At 33.1% G+C, this 17,572-nt stretch overlaps 2 protein-coding genes across 5 annotated transcripts; both read left to right on the plus strand.

Moving 5' to 3' along the window:
* Window positions 1-908: 908 nt before the first annotated feature.
* On the plus strand, window positions 909-7,526 carry LOC106771412 (potassium transporter 8). Its single transcript, XM_014657388.2, has 8 exons — window positions 909-1,537; window positions 1,637-2,129; window positions 2,373-2,426; window positions 4,304-4,564; window positions 4,649-4,701; window positions 5,344-5,467; window positions 5,564-5,818; window positions 6,085-7,526. Exons 1-8 carry the CDS (start codon window positions 1,499-1,501, stop codon window positions 7,143-7,145), a joined length of 2,340 nt encoding a protein of 779 aa, XP_014512874.1. The 5' UTR covers window positions 909-1,498; the 3' UTR covers window positions 7,146-7,526.
* Window positions 7,527-13,092: 5,566 nt separating this feature from the next.
* LOC106764772 lies at window positions 13,093-17,144 on the plus strand. 4 transcript variants are annotated; one of them, XM_014649160.2, is made up of 7 exons: window positions 13,093-13,484; window positions 13,588-13,680; window positions 14,046-14,222; window positions 15,105-15,275; window positions 15,556-15,774; window positions 15,855-15,943; window positions 16,107-17,144. In XM_014649160.2, exons 1-7 carry the CDS (start codon window positions 13,397-13,399, stop codon window positions 16,899-16,901), a joined length of 1,632 nt encoding a protein of 543 aa, XP_014504646.1. In that variant the 5' UTR covers window positions 13,093-13,396; the 3' UTR covers window positions 16,902-17,144. The 4 variants fall into 4 exon arrangements, with proteins under 4 accessions (XP_014504646.1, XP_022637355.1, XP_022637357.1 ...); XM_022781634.1 differs by having other exon boundaries at window positions 13,591-13,680; XM_022781636.1 differs by having other exon boundaries at window positions 13,381-13,484; window positions 13,567-13,680.
* Window positions 17,145-17,572: the final 428 nt, after the last annotated feature.

Genomic DNA, 17,572 nt, shown 5'->3' on the forward strand with positions numbered 1-17,572 from the left:
ATTTTGTCTTTAATCTTTTCTCAAAGGTAAAATATTTAGTTAAAAATAAAGTATACACATAATGCAATTATCAAAAGAAACAATATAAAATTAAAAGAGATGATAAATAATCTTTTTTATTGAAATATTAACTGTATAAGACTAAAAATTATTAATATAAGCTCAGACACTAATCAGTTTGTACTAAAAATAAGGATACCAAGAAGTTATGTAAAAATGTTTTTTTTTTATCAGCAGCTATGGAAAATTTTAATCATATTTTTAATTTATCTACAATACTTTTACAAATAAAATTTAATACACCTTAGAAATTTAAATAAACCATGTTTGTAGTGGAGTTTATATTTTAAAAAACATTTATCTCATTAATAAAATTTAAATTCAAAATTAATTAACTACTAAGCCATTTTTTTCTGTCCAAAGTTGAAAACTGTCACATTTAATGCATATTGGTGGAGATTGTTAATGCTGCTGATCTCTCTGTTAAACTATCTCTCTCATGACCCACACCTTCCTTCAAATCTGAACAATTACATAAATTTGGATTAAAATTTATTTATTAACAGTTATATTAATCATATCAACTTTAACTAAATTTGCCGTTTATTGAATTACCGTATCTATAGTTCTACTTTTAATACATGTATATCCTATCCTGAGATAGATATATTTAAATATCTGACATTAATTAAAGATAAAATAAATTTATAATATTCAAATAATATAAAAGTATTATTTATAATATATGATTTTGTAAAAATAATTGTTTGAGATTTGTGGAAACATTGATAAGTATAATCTCTCTTTGTGTCTCAATAATAGAAGTAGTTGTCGATTTCATATTTCATTGAAAACCCAAAATATTCTCCTACGTATAGAATCTCAACAACACGAGATTAGAAAAGAAAAACAAAAAACATTATGGTACCTTATTTACACAGAAACCATAAACTCACCTTCTCCACTAACCTTCACTACCACACAACATAGAAGCAAACAAAAAACACCTTCTTTCTCTATTTCTCTATTTCTCAATTTCTCTTACACATAAAAGCAGACTCCACCACTCACGCATTATTCTAATCTACTTTTTCTGAACTAATCCTTCACTCCAACACCAACACCAACACCAACCTCTTCCTAGTCACACCACCGCTTCTAAACTAAACTAAAACTCCTTTGTTGCTTGTGTTTCGTGTTTGTTCTTCTTTTGTCTGCATTTGTCCCTCTTGATTTGAGCCACAGCACACCCTTTTTCATAAATATTAATATTAAAACACCAACAAAAAGAGGGTGGTGGGAGAAGAAAAGTGGCCAGGATTACACTGTACTATTACCAAAGCCACTTTTTGTCTCTTGAAATTTTTTGTAAAGCTTTTCCTTTTTGTTTTTCATTGACTTGTTGATTCAAGAGGGTTTTTTTTTTCTTATCATCCTTTATCAAGCTGAAGAAATCATGGTTGCTGTGTAGTTAGTTCTCAGAAAATCCCATCCCATCATGGATCTTGAGTCTGTTATCCGTAGGAACACAATTAAGGTATGTGCCATGTGGCATCTTGAGCTAAAGTACTTTCATAATGTTTGGTTTATATATGATTATCATATCATCATGGTCATGGTGATGTGATATGTGCAGGAAGAGTCATGGAAGACAGTGTTAACTTTGGCTTATCAAAGCTTGGGGGTTGTGTATGGAGACTTGAGCACTTCCCCACTTTACGTTTACAAAAGCACTTTCGCAGAGGATATTCAGCATTCAGATACCAATGAAGAAATCTATGGGGTGTTGTCTTTTGTTTTCTGGACGCTCACGCTGATTCCACTGCTCAAGTATGTGTTCATTGTGCTGAGAGCTGATGACAATGGTGAGGGAGGGACCTTTGCTCTCTACTCCTTGCTCTGCCGCCACGCTCGTGTTAGCTTGTTGCCTAACACTCAGCTTGCGGATGAGGACTTAACGGAGTACACCATAGACAATGGAACTGTTCCCATCAACAAGAAAAATGTTGGTTTGGGCTTGAAGAGCTTGTTGGAGAAATACAGGGTGCTGCAAAGGGTGCTGCTTGTTCTTGCCTTGATAGGAACTTGCATGGTTATTGGGGATGGTGTGCTCACACCAGCAATTTCTGGTATTTTTGATCATGATACTGTATGAATTTGGCTGCAAACAAGGTTTTAAATTAAGGGCATATACTTGATATTGCAAGAAATTGCTGCTAAATGCAGCAATTGCGGTCACAGAAGTACAAAAATCTTGACATTATGGCTGAAATTGCAGTAACACACCCTTTTTTTTTTAAAACCTTGGTTGTAAGTAGTGTACATACGAAACTTGGTAACTGACTTTTGTCTGATTTTTGGTCATTCTGCAGTTTTTTCCGCTGTGTCAGGCTTGGAGCTTTCCATGTCCAAAGAACAACACAGATGTAAGTTTATTTATGAACACAAAAACCTGATTTCCGTTCACATATTCTCTTGCCCTTTTATTTCTCTTCTTTCTTCTTCTCCATGAACTTTTATGGGAGTACGGCACTTTCAGAAACCTGAAGATTTCATACAAACGTTTTCTGGGTCAATAGTCAAATGAGTGTGAGACAGCAAAAGAAGAAAGAGGGAGAGAAACAGTTTTTTTAACAACAGTATCAAAATCCTTAAAATTTAGAATTTCTCAACTTTTAGTGCAGTTCCAGTAATCCATACTTTGTGCTCTAAAGAAGGGTTATTTACAGCTAAGCAACAAGTCTTTGGGGATAATTGAATTCTATTGGAGAAAGTTGTCCTTTTTTCTTGTTCTCATTTTTTTAATATGCAGTAAGATTCTTTATTCAGTTACCAATTTTTTATTGCAGATACTATATATCTAGCTTACAATTGCAGATAACACTATGGTAAAACGTTTTGAATTTGTTCCGGGGAATTTTTCTTTGATGAGTAGGTCTCAAATCGGTTGGTATCCTGCACAAATCAATCTCGGGAATATGTTCCCACAACAATCTAGAAGTTTAGAATAATTCTCGTTTTGTGTACCATTTTGTAATATTTGATACTGCAGTTATCTTAGCTGGCTGTGCATTACGTTGGGATGGTAGGAATTTTTCCCCTTCAATGGCATATATGCTGTAAAGATATTAGTTCACAGTGAAAGGATTCTAGTTGGGCATCACATAGATTTGTTTAATGAGTGAATAAGATCTGATTTGAACCATCACAGGGCCTCCAATTAGTGGACAAAAATGGAGAACCAAAAGACAAGTGCATGCACAATTGTAGGTCCTCATAAATACAGATCAGAGGAAATTTCTTCGCCTTGATCAAAGCCAAGTCACTGTCTTGGTAAACTTCTGTTTGAATACGCAACTGTTACTAAAATGATTAGAATAAAAATAAAAAGTACTCATGAAAAGTATGGTTAAGATATGCAATGCCTAACCCCACTAGTCATAGGTTTTATGTATAAAATAGTAGTTCCCTTGTAAAGTTGGACACTCAAGAGGTTATGATATGAAGCATTATGGTTTGGATGAGACTTCAATAAATCCCTGTAGAATAATCTAGAATAGTTGGCTGATGGTGTCTGATTGGATACAAAATTAGGTATGGCCAGTGGTCACCATTTGACTGGTCATGAACAGTGTCTGCAATTCCACTATTAGTAATAAATAATGGTTATCTATGGCATCCCAATTAAACCTAATTCTGTCAACTTCAAAGAGTTGAAGCTGTTGAAATTCCAGAGTGAAGTCACCCAATCTTACTCTTTAATCTTGACCTCACTTTTGTCTCCTTGGATAATTTGACAACTGTATTAGTGTTCAACAAAAAATCATTTGAATCACTATGACAACAACTTCAGTAACTAGTAATTTTTATGCTCCTCAATTACTGGGTTTTTAGTGTCCTCTGTAACTGCCATCAAGTGTTTATTGGCTTTTCTTACAAGAAATAATTTTTCTAGAGGGTAATAATAACACCTGGCTTGATATAGACCCACTTGATGAATTATTTACCAGGAAATTACCACTTGAAAGTTAATTAATATGCTTTTTAAAACACTAATCAGTCTCAATTCTAAGCAATCATACACAGTTATAGTAATTTGATGGCTGGTGTTATTTTTTTTAAGCACAGAACCTCATAAAAACTACTCAAATCCCTTGTCACTGTATTCATGATTGTGAGTTCCTAGTGTTCATATATACATAATCTTCAACAACCATTAAAGCTAGAAAATTTCCATGTGCTGTATTTTGCCTCTTACTTCCAGTATTACATTGGAGCTAATTATTGGTTAATGGTTATGCAGATGTGGAGGTTCCAGTGGCTTGTGTAATACTGGTGTTTTTGTTTTCCCTTCAACATTATGGCACTCACCGTGTGGGATGTCTCTTTGCACCTGTTGTCTTGACCTGGCTACTTTGTATCAGTGCTATTGGTATTTATAACATCTTCCATTGGAATCCACATGTTTATCAAGCTCTCTCCCCATATTACATGTTCAAATTTCTGAAAAAGACTCAAAAGGGAGGATGGATGTCCTTGGGTGGAATTCTACTTTGTATAACAGGTATGGAGCAAATTGTTTATTAAAGTGTTGTGTGCTTGATATTTTATGATATACCTTTCTGATATTATACTCTTTGTTTTCCAGGTTCAGAAGCCATGTATGCTGACTTAGGACACTTTTCACAATTGTCAATTAAGGTACATGAATGTTGCATTCATGTAGTTTTACTCTATTATTAGGTAAATTTGATTTGTATGAAGAGCTGTGACCAGAGTTTTCACTTTTTGAATTTGATTGTATTCTCTCCAAAATGAAACCATGCTTTCCATTTGCAGAAATGTAGAAAGAGTACAAGGAGTTTCTCGTTGTTTATTTGATCTTAATGAGATCTAATGTTTCAAACACAATAATTATACATTTACTCATAACCTTTTGGTATATTGAATGAGACAGAACCAACTTCTTTAATTTAAGGTCAGAAGTTAAAATGCAGCATGAACAAGATTTGAAAGAAACAAGATTTATGTTTTGAAAAGGGCTCTTTTCCTTCACGAGCTGTGTGTGCTTGCTGCACACAGCATATTCATCCTGTGTTATATATATAGGTAACACCATCCAATACTAAACATGCTTGAACCTTTCTGCTAGTTTTCATTTTCATTTTTATTTCATACATAGAGGAATGAATTCCTCTGCATTATTAAATTGGACTTTTTTTCTTAATGGTTCATAATCGAGTTTCAATGCATATAGATGCATAATTCATGGATATCAGGCTTTTGGTAGATGGCTAGATGAATGATAATTAATAATTTTAACAAAAAGTCATTTACCTGCAGATTGCATTCACCTTTTTGGTGTACCCTTCCTTAATCCTAGCATATATGGGACAAGCTGCATATCTTTCAAAGCATCATTCCCTTGAAAGTGATTATCGAATTGGGTTCTATGTATCAGTACCTGGTAAGTTCTTTGTGATCTTCTCTAAGCAACACATATTCAAAAAAATACTGGTGTTTACTATGCTGCTTAGCTTACTGTTCTTTTCCTCCTTTTCAGTAAAACTTAGATGGCCTGTTCTTGCAATAGCCATACTTCAAGCTGTGGTTGGAAGTCAAGCTGTCATCACAGGAACTTTCTCAATAATCAAGCAATGTTCTGCTTTAGGATGTTTCCCCAAAGTCAAAATCATCCACACATCATCCAAGACTCATGGCCAGATTTACATTCCTGAGATCAACTGGAGTTTGATGCTGCTTTGCCTGGCTATTACAGTTGGATTTAGAGATACTAAACGCATGGGAAATGCAGCAGGTACTCTACCTCTCCATGATTATCTTCATGATGCCTATGAGTATGATAACTTAAATTTGAACATTGGCTGAATTATTTCTAAATGATCATTGTTAAATTTGAAATGTTTTAAGAGAAATGATGTATGTGCTGATCTTTACATAGTCAGTTTATTGACTTTTACTAATTATGATTTCAGACTCATTAACCGTGGAATTTTGTTTACAATGACAGATCATAGAAATTAAACTGTGATTTTAAATATTTTGTTTTGTTTGCTTTAACAGGCTTGGCTGTTATAACTGTCATGCTGGTGACCACTTGCTTAATGTCTCTAGTTATAGTCTTATGTTGGCACAAAAGCATTTTGCTGGCAATTTGCTTCATATTGTTCTTTGGCTCCATTGAAGCACTCTATTTCTCAGCATCCCTTATCAAGTTCCTTGAGGGGGCTTGGGTCCCCATTGCCCTCTCATTCATCTTTCTCATTTCCATGTATGTATGGCATTATGGCACAATAAAGAAGTATGAGTTTGATGTTCAGAACAAGGTTCCAATCAACTGGCTCCTCAGTTTAGGCCCCACTCTAGGCATTGTCAGAGTCAAGGGAATTGGCCTCATACACACTGAGCTTGTATCTGGGATCCCAGCTATTTTCTCCCACTTTGTGACCAATCTCCCTGCCTTCCACCAAGTTGTTATCTTCCTCTGCATCAAGTCTGTCCAAGTGCCACATGTCAGACCAGAAGAAAGGTTCTTGGTGGGTAGAGTTGGCCCAAAGGAGTATAGGCTTTACAGGTGCATAGCCAGGTATGGCTACCGTGACATTCACAAGGATGACATGGAGTTTGAGAAGGATCTTGTGTGCAGCATAGCAGAATTCATCAGATCAGACACCTCAGAATATGGCCTAGGATTGGGAAGTTTTGAAGAAGACACTAAGATGACAGTTGTTGGAACTTCAGCATCAAACTTAGAGGGTTCAATAAGGATGTCTGAAGATGATCAACAACAAGATTCTCATATGGAAGGCCCCTCAGAATTGATGGAAGTTAAGCCTTCTCCAGAGAAAGTGAGGAAGAGAGTGAGGTTTGTTGTGCCAGACAGTCCACAGATTGATTTTGAAACAAGAGAGGAGTTGCTTGAGCTAATGGAAGCAAAAGAAGCTGGAATGGCATTCATTCTGAGTCACTCATATGTTAGAGCAAAAAGTGGATCAAGCTGGTTGAAAAAAGTTGTCATCAATTATGGATATGATTTCTTAAGGAGAAACTCTAGAGGACCAACATATGCTTTAAGCATACCTCATGCATCTACCTTAGAGGTAGGCATGATCTACCATGTATGAATGAGTTTTTGGCTATAGTAGTTCTTATCTCTAGTTTAGTTTTGTGACATTCCATGGTAGCTCAACCTTACACATAGTGATGATAAATGGTGGCATTTTGTATAGTGACACCCTTCTGCATGGTTCTTGACAAGTGCTGTTGACCTGTAATATTCACCTCTGGTATTGTAATTTTCTTGGTACATAAATAAGCTGTCTGTAGGGACTGGTTCTTCCAGTGTCTAGTAGGCTCTTTTTTGTCTTTTTCCTGAACATGAATCTCAAGTGTAGATCATGTTCAAGATTTCAATAGTACTGTAACTACTCTTTCATGAAAAAAAGAGTTAATATCTTTGGTAGTTTGGTAGGATGTAGCTCCAAATATGACACATTTTTGTCTTACTTTCCATAACTTTCATAAATTCTAATAATAGTTTTTATTACCGATTACTGATGATGTGACATGTGTTTATGACGACATGACATGTTTGTGATACTAGGTTAGAAGAAGAAATACGAAGTTTTCTATTTTATTTGGGGTGAAATATGATTTTTTGGTTGGTGAATCAAAAATTTGAAGGTTTAAGGGTATTTAATTGATTAAATTGCATGGTTTTAGTGTAAAACATTGTAAATACGATAGTTTTAGGTAGAAAAATTCTTAGGGCAGACCAAATTAGGTTGATTTTAAAAATAATAGGACTTAATTAGCTCATAAAAACTTATGAGACCTACAAGAAATATCACCAAAGAGCTAGCTCAACAAACTCGGGCTTCTTGCAGTCCATGGGCTCATTATAGAACTTAAAAAGTCTAAAAGTTCATAAACACAAAACTAAAATGAAATAAATTTTTTTGAAAATAAGATCCAAAGAACTTATCCACAGGCAACTACTTTTATCAAATTTTCACAATTGTGTCCTATGTAACAAGGAGCAACAGTGAATTGAGACTTGGTCTTTACTATCTTTCGGTCAAAATTAATTTATTAATCAATTAAAGTTGAGTTTTCTAAGACCCTAATCAATTAAAATTAAGTTTTCTAAGACACTAATTAATTAAATTCTCAATCTATTAATCAAGAAAAAAGCATAAGAGTTGTGAAAAAGAACAAGATTGTTATACCGGGTTTGAGGTTTCAGTATAAATCTCCAAATTCAGAGGAAGAAAAATAGGAAACTGATACGAAATTATGCATATAGAAGCAACAAACATTATATTATACAATCAAAAACAAAATACCCACAATAAAAAAATAAGAGACTATTTTTGTACCGGTTCTAGCATTTATTAGATATAAAAAAATTTCTTTAAATTATTTCTGTACCGGTTGTTATAGTTTGAACCGGTGTAAAAAAAAAAACTAGGGTTTGGAAAAATAAGAGACGATTTTTGTACTGGTTTTAGTATTTATTAGGTATAAAAAAATTTCTTTAAATTATTTCTGCATCGGTTATAGGTTGAACCGGTGTAAAGAAAAGATGGTCAATGCCCTATAAAAGAGACTTAGGTGAGAAAAGTGTTGGTTTAAAAATGAGAGCGGCAAGAAAAACAAAAACAGATTGCGTACATTTATAATACTTGCTCTAATAAATAAACTGACTTATAATACTTTAAATCTAGAGATTCCTCTAGAGCGTCCGACTTTTTGGCGTGCTGAAGCGCAGTTGCAGTTTGTTTTTGTAAATCTTTGAATAATAATAAAGATGGGTTCTTGCATAATTTCGCGGTCTTTAAGTGTTCAGATAGTTTTCTTCTTGTTCTTTCTCATTTCAAGTATCCTGACAAGGAAAAAACTTAATTTCATCTCTATAATTTTGTATAATCTTTATTGGCAAACAACTGATAACAACTAAGAAATTGTATTAAGCTTTGATCTTTGATAACTAAGGGAACAACATGAAGAAAGAAAACTATTAGTCCTAAATCCATTCATACGATCGGGGGAGGTATGTTCAGGTAGAAGTCAGGAAAATGACTTCAGAAAACCTCGCCCAACGCAGGAAGTTCGAAGAAAAGCTATCACTTGACTACTCAACAGGTTCAGCTTTGTCAGGTTCCAATGCCTTTTCGTTATAAAATATTGAAGCGTTTATTTTACTTAAATGCATATTTTTTGGAGTAAAAATCTTTTGCACATGAAAAAGTTTCAAAGAAAACTCTTAGCATTTTCTGTTTAGTGTAGGGAACAGTTCCAAAGAGAACTCCTAGAGTTCGCCGCTTGGTATAGAGAGCAATGGAGACTTAAAGCATCGAAGATAGACTCCCTACATACAACGTGAGCGACCTCATTTAAAGCTCATAATAATCCCTACGCACCTCTTTTAGTAAAGAGCGTGCTTGGGTTTAGTATATGAAGTATACTGATCGGAATTGATTGTCATTTATGGAAAATTAAGCGGGTATTAACAGGTCAGATTGCATTACGTTTTACAAATATACGGTATTAATGATTAATTATTGGGTTTGATTACCTAAAATATATTGCGTTAATGGTTAATCAATGTGTTTGGTTGTCACAAGCCCTATAAATATACGATCGATGTTTAGGTACAATTATCTTGATCTATCCTACTAAAAATATTGAGCTCTCTATCAAACATATCTGACTTGAACGGATTGTCTTCTGCAGGTCAACTCCCAATCGGGAAGGATTGCATGAAGAGTTGGACGATCGAGCATAGCAAGGAAGGACGACCGACCCTTGGAATGAACAACTTTGAATGCTTTGGATTAGGGATCTCAACTCAACCCCGAAATAATTTTTTTCTCTATAGAAAGGAAATTATAATATACAGATAAAGATAAATCTTAATTTTATAAGATTAAGTTTGATTTAAAATTTATATTTTAAAATGATAATGAAATTATTTTAATTTTATTATAAAAAGATTTGTTATTTATTAAGTTTAATGATTTATTTGTTAAGATTAAGTTAGATGTAAAATTGTAAATTCTTTCTTAATTGATCATAAATGGATGGATGTATGAAGAAGTTCAGCTGCAACCAATCTCCCTTTGCAAATTTTACATTGTGTGCATAGTCATATTTGATACATAAACAAAATTTCATTTCTTAAATCTTATTTAATGTTACTATTTAAAAAGCACTCTGATTTTTTATTTATGTGTAAACTTTATTCTCAATAAATATAATCTGAAGGTAATTTAAGAAAATATCTATTTATTAGATGAAAACAACAATATTAAATGAATTTTAATTGCAATTCCTAGTTATTGTAGAGTAGTGTTTTTTTATTAAATTTTGTGTTTTTAGTTTCTTTTTTAATCTCTATATGTTTTACTACATTAATTTCTAAAAGTTTAAATTTAATATTTTACGTTTTTAAAAAATATTCATTGTAATTCTTTTAACGAAAACATTAGATGTATTGAGATGTTTATTAACCTATTTAATGTTTTAATTAAAAATAAATTGAATATTTTATAAAATATAAAATAATAAATTGATTTTTTTAAACATAAAATTTCAAATTTAGATTTTTAAAATCCTGATATACATGGTCAATTGGAACTTTTAACATGAAAACGTAACCCGACAGCATAAAGAACCAAAAAAGTATCACTTAGTCTAAAAAAAGTAAAACAAATCAATAAAATAATTAAATAGAGGAAGTATATTCAAATTTAAGTGATAAGTGTGTAATTATCTTTCTTTTTTTTTTGTTTTTTAACTTTGACATTATTCAAAGCTGCACAAATGCAATTAATTTAGCTTTGTTGTAACTGGCAACCTTTTAACAATTTAATTAAAAAATATATATCTTTGATTAATTTTTTTAAGGATTTTTTTGGCTGAAAATATTGTAACTAAAGGGAGTAACGAATAAAAATACATTTGATAGTGTTTTTAACATTTTCTTTTCCAAAGAAAAGAAAATGAACTCTTACAATCTTAAAGAAAGTTGGGAATGATGTTCTTCGTTTCTTAAGTTTTTCTCTTTATCTTTTTCTTTGTGTTTATCTATCATTTCTCAATTTCTTTGAAAACTTTTGCTTTGTATTTTCTGTCTCTCTTCTTACTACTTATTCTTTTTGACAAACAAATATGCATTGTTAGAGAGAAAACATTAGAAAGATTTAATATAAATTAACTCAAACAAATCAATTCGTCACTTTTTTTTTTTTTTTTACATATATAGCTTTGTAAGGTCTTCCTATATTAATAAGTTGAGTTAAATTTATATAAGATTTATATAAGAGCCTCCATGTTACCTTTTATCCAAAACTTCTGGGTTTTATTTTTTATAAATTGCTATTTTTTTTTACTTATTATCATTTATACCCTTTTACATTCAAACAACTTTCTTTATCTTCTTTTTTATCCAATACAAAACTTTAAATTCGTTCTTAAATTCCTAAAAGAAGTCTTCCAAGTGGGCAATCTAAAACTTTAGAAAATGTAAGAAATAATTTCTTGTCTAAATATTTTAGAATATGTCGATATTTATATTTATATTGATAAAATGATCATAAAAAAAAGTGAAAAATTTGTGTGAAAATATCATTTATTGGTTACAAAAGTGGGCAATGGAGTTTATAATTATGCATGTGCAGCACTAAATTCATTCAAAATGATGATGATTATACACGAAAAGGGTTCGCTTTCATGATTGGTAATAGTTAGAAGAAGCGTAAATTGGACGATAGTTGAAAGAGAAAAGAAGTGGAGTTTCTATTTTGACCACTAAAGACAACAAAAATGAAAAACAGATTCGAAGAACTTGCAAAAGAAAATTCCTATACTGAAAGCACACACATAATCAAAAGCACCAAAGAGCCACATAGCAAGGTGAATATATGAATTCATGCAACAAAAAAGAGAAAAGAAAAAAGAAAAGGGAAGTTATCTCTTGCTTAGGTGTTTGTGATTAGTTTAATAAAACTATCTGTCACACACTATTCGGTAGTATTGGATCCATAACTTCGTCCTTGTTTTGTGTTCACTTTTAGCTTAGCATAAATGCGAGTTAGACATGAAACCAAACAAATTTAGAAGTATGTAATGGTTTGTGCATTGGTTTAATATAAGTTTACGAGTAATAATATCATCACACACTTTTATATTCATTTGACACATAATACAATGGTAAAATGATTCAAAAAGGGTAAAGTTTTTCAAAAACTTAAGGTAATGAGTAATGGGTCTTATATGTTGCTTAAGTTTCATTAGTGTTCTATCTCTCCAATTATACTCCTCTCCTATAGACACAAGTGGTATCAAAGCCTAATGACAAGCCCAAATAGTTTGAACCACTTGAACTAGCCACCCAACTTTAATACCAGTGTTGGGCTTCTAAGAGAGGGGATTCATTGGAAAATACAACTCCAATGAGACCCAAATTGAACAATCGACACCACTCTTAACCCAATACCTTAAGACAATCAGATAACGAATCTTTCTCCTTATAAGTTACTTCATTCTTTCATTTTTACTCCATGTGGGACTTAGACTCATATTTATAATTCAATAGTCATGTGCATGGTTTGAAATCACATTGAGGGAACATTCTCAAACATTGAAGTTTGAACTGTGATAGTGATATATCAAATCTCGTGAAGCCCTATTCTAAATTGTCTTGAATCTTGAGCTATTGTTTCAGTGAGTAATAATATAGTAATTATAGTAAATCCATAAACAAAAACATCATTCATATCATATGACAGTTCATATCTTATAAATTTATATGACGTAGGTGATTATTTAACAATGATCAATGGTTTATTACATGATAGTTTCACAGTCTATTATAAGTCTACATGACACATTGATGATTCGCATGGCATTAATAATAGTTTCAGTTTGAATCTTGAATATGCATATGCGTTAAATATTTGAAGCAAATGTAAAAGATGGTGACTCATTTGAAGTTTCCCTTGGGAGAGGAGCCAAAGTTGAAATGGGAAACTTACACTATAATACAATAAACGCAAGCTTTGTGGAACCACCTTGTCGAGTATAGTTATAAAGACACGACAATCTAAGACACAAATCCATATGATTCCATCTCACTATCAGTTCTAAATTCTGTCTCCTCTGTCTCTCTGCCATGTCTCTGTCACCACTACAAGTCTTGTTTGTTTCTCTATCTTCCTAATCCTTTCTTTTCTGAAAAAGCTGAGGAATCATTTCATTTCATGTGAAGAAGAATAGAGGGTTGGTTTCTCTTCTCAAAATGCATAGCCTGTTATATTAGAGCTTCATTATGTGTCATATGGGAGCATTTCACACTAACTGAGGCAAGGGAACAATGAGTAAGAGTTGTTCTGTGCTGCTTTTTGCTTTTGTACTTGTGCTTTGTCTCTTCTCTCCAACTTCAGCCACACCACCTCCTGCTAGTGAGTGCAACAAGCTCTTCGCTCTATACCATGTCCTTCTTCACTTCAATTTTCTTCTCATTAGAGTTTTCTTGCTCATCAGTTAAATTCATGTGACATGCAGAAGTTGTTACTGGGGTTGTTTCCAATGTGGTTTCTGCTCTTCTTAAATGGCTATGGTCACTCAGTGTAAAGTCCACAACCAAACCTGGTAGAGGTAAACATCGTGTTTGGACTAAATTAATTTATACCTATAACTAGTTCTTATACAAAATTACTTTTAACTTATTGTGGAGAAATTTGTCACCTCAAAACATTGGATTTATGGGTGTTTTTTCTTGTATGGTATTTAACTTGGTCATTTCAACCTAATATATATGGAACTTAGACTTACACTTAAATAATTTCCAACAATATCCTATACACTATCTATGTAAAACGTTTTAGTATGTGCTCGGCTATTAGAAGTCATCATCTTTAGTATTTTCAAAGTCCATGAGTTTATCACGTAGACACACACACACATATATATACTACATATATATATATATTGGTCTTTCTTGATGGGGAATCATTTCTCAGTACAGCACAGTCGTTCCATGGTTAAATTTGAGAGTGACTACAATGTGGAAACAATATTTGATGGGAGTAAGCTTGGAATTGAGCCACACTCAGTGCAAATATCTCCAAATGGTGAATTTCTTGTACTGGATTCTGAGAACAGTAACATCTACAAGATCTCTGGTTCAATGTCCAGACGTAAGTTTTCTTTGCTGAAATAGTCTGAGCTTCATTATACCCTTTTTTTCAACAACATTCCTCTTTGGTTTTTCTTGGCTGGCTTATAGAAGATTGAAGTACTTTGGCATTGTTGCTTTACTTTGCTTCATTCCAAAATATTAGATTCAAAATTCAGGTACTGTCCCTTAAGAATGTGTGTTGTTTGAGTTTTTTCTTGTTCTTAGACTTTGCTTCATTCCTTGGACATCTTTTGATTCTACTAGGCTGTTATAAGGATTCTTGATGAACTTTTGTTAAGCAGAAGCTTCCTTTTTTAAGGTACAATGTACCTTTAGTCGCCCAAAACAAAGCATAATATGCCTGCACATTCTTTTACTTTCAAATGAATAAAAAAGATGTACAGAATAAAAAAAGTACAAATCTTGAAACACATTCTGGCTTCCTTACCCCACTATAGTCCTTTACCTTTTTGTTGGTTCTTCGTTCTTCATAACATCTAAATGTCACATCCATTATAACTTAATTTTGTTATTGAGTTTCTTGAAAAAAAGTACACCATCTGTTACACCAAAATAAACAAACACATACACTTTGTATATTGCCTTCTGCATTAGACTTCTTTCAGCTTGTCAACCTATGATTAGATAGACTTTCTCAGTATCCCACTGAGTACTTATCTTTTGCAGTCTGTGATATAGGACCATAAAAAGCATTCTAAATTATGAACTCATTGATATTTAATAAATAACTTGAGCTTCTTTCAAAATAAGCCAAACTTGTAAAAAACTTAACTCTAGTTGATTGAAAATCTGAAAAGAAATTCTACTCTCTTTATTGGTGTACAAAATTTTAATGCATTTTATTATGTTTGATTCTGTCGTAATGAATGATAAATCACAGATAGCAGACCCAAATTGCTTGCTGGATCTTCAGAAGGGTATATTGGACACATAGATGGGAGGCCTAGAGAAGCTAGAATGAACCACCCTAAAGGGCTTACAGTGGATGACAGAGGGAATATTTACATAGCAGACACATTGAATATGGCCATCAGAAAAATCAGTGATGAAGGTATACACACAAAATTCCTTGGAATCTCATGCTGCTTAAGAATAAAATGAGTGAACCAATATGTTGAAATTCTCAAAAATAGAAGACCATCTATGTTTACATTACTATACTATTCTTAACCTCCTAATGGATTCCATCTTTCTATACTGTCTTGATGTGAGAAATTATTGCATTCTTCATGACTTTGTATGGTCCAAGACTGTGATTCAGACCATTTTTTGAATGACATGTGACTTAATTTTCTTAATATGTTCAACTCAATCACATGCCTTTTGTGCAGGGGTTACCACCATTGCAGGTGGAAAATGGGGCCATGCAGGAGGCCATGTTGATGGTCCAAGTGAGGATGCAAAGTTTTCAAATGACTTTGATGTGGTTTATGTTGGTAGTAGCTGCTCTCTTTTGGTGGTGGATAGAGGAAACCATGCAATTAGAGAGATTCAACTCCATCAAGATGACTGTACTACTTATGAGGAACAGGACTATAGTTTCAACTTAGGTATCATTCCTTGTAATATGATCTCCTTTATCTATCTTTATTCTTTTACAATCTTCAAAAGTTATGCATTCACATTACAGGAATTGTGGTGCTTGCTGCTGCTGGATTCTTTGGCTATATGTTGGCATTGCTGCAATGGAGGGTGAGGGCTATGTTTTCTTCTCCTGCTGTAAGTTATTTACTTCTGCAGCATGTTTCCTGAACCATTTTATCAAGTTTAAGAACCTATAAATTTCTAAACAACATTTGGTTTCAAGGAATAACTCTTTCTTGTTAACTTCTAAATAACAGAACAGAACAGAACATTATAAAGTGTAAAATTTCATTTTCAGGATCCAAGGGCCCCTTCAAGGAGCAAAGGAGCACAATTTGCTGCACAGCAAATGCAAAGGCCTCCCCCATCTGCAACAACAAAGTCATTCAGGCCTCCTTTGATTCCAAACGAAGATGAATTTGAGAAACAAGATGAGGGCTTCTTTGTTTCTCTTGGAAGGCTATTCCTGAACTCTGGCTCATGCATGAGTGAAATTTTGGGTGGCTTGTTCACAGGGTCCAAAAGGAAACCACTGCAATACAATCAGTATCAGCAGCAGTATCAGTATGGTAACAGACATCCTAATACATGGCCCATGCAAGAGAGTTTTGTCATTCCTGATGAAGATGAACCTCCTTCCATAGAAACCAGAACACCCAAAACTAGGGAAACCTACCCTATCATGACCAAAGAGCTTGAAAAACCACAGCACTTAAAGCCAAGTAGGGGTTACTTGAACAACAGGTGGGAGGGTAGTGGTGGAGGTGGTGACTATGAAGAACATCATCATCATCAACAACAACTTCAACAACATCATCATCAACAACAACATCATCCCAAGTTGCAACAACAGCAGCAGCAACAGGTCAAACTCCAACACCAGCACCAAGTTCACACACGTTATTCTTCCACCCCTCAAGGCTATTATGAGCAAAACTGTGAGACAAATGAGATTGTGTTTGGTGCAGTTCAGGAGCATGATGGAAGGCGTGAAGCCATGGTGATAAAGGCTGTGGATTATGGGGATCCAAAGTTCAGTCACCATAATATTCGACCCAGATTAAACTATGTGGGTTATTCCCATGGATATTGAATATTACTGATGATTTCATTGCATCAAAGTCATTCAACTCATGAACTTTTCTAAGAATATGAAGTCACAGATCAAAATCACAAGGGAGAGAAACAGAGAGAAAGAGGACTCACTAGTCCTTGTAAGTTTCTTATGGGTAAATGTTGTAACTGAGATGAGTATCAATGCTTTAATGTAAAATTGAAAATACTTTTTTGTGGAGTTTTTTTTACCATTATAGTGTACTTTCAAGAAATTATCATAGTGGTCAAATTTAGAAAAATAAATAAATTACACTAACAAGTAAGTAGTGTTTGAAATTTGTGATTTTGAATAATAGAAAAATATATGCAACGCGACTTCAACTTTGATTTTGAAATATCTAAAAAAAATTCTACGTTAAAAATATAATTTTTTTTTGTCTCATAAAAGTCATGCACATTAATTTTTTTTTTAATTTTGATTAATTTTTCTCCTAAAAAATTGTAAATATGTAATTAGAAATTATGAGGGTACAAGAAGAAACAACTATTATTATATTATCTATTGGGCCAAAAAATGACTGATTATTTATGGGGGCTTTTTTCCTGCACCCTGTTGTTTTTTCTTGCACATCCAACTTTTGTTTCAGTTCCCATTTTACCCCTACAAAATATATACTAAATAAATAAATAAATATTATATTTATCTTC

This window comes from Vigna radiata, chromosome 1, assembly GCF_000741045.1.
Source record: "Vigna radiata var. radiata cultivar VC1973A chromosome 1, Vradiata_ver6, whole genome shotgun sequence".
NCBI classification, from domain to species: Eukaryota; Viridiplantae; Streptophyta; class Magnoliopsida; order Fabales; family Fabaceae; genus Vigna; species Vigna radiata.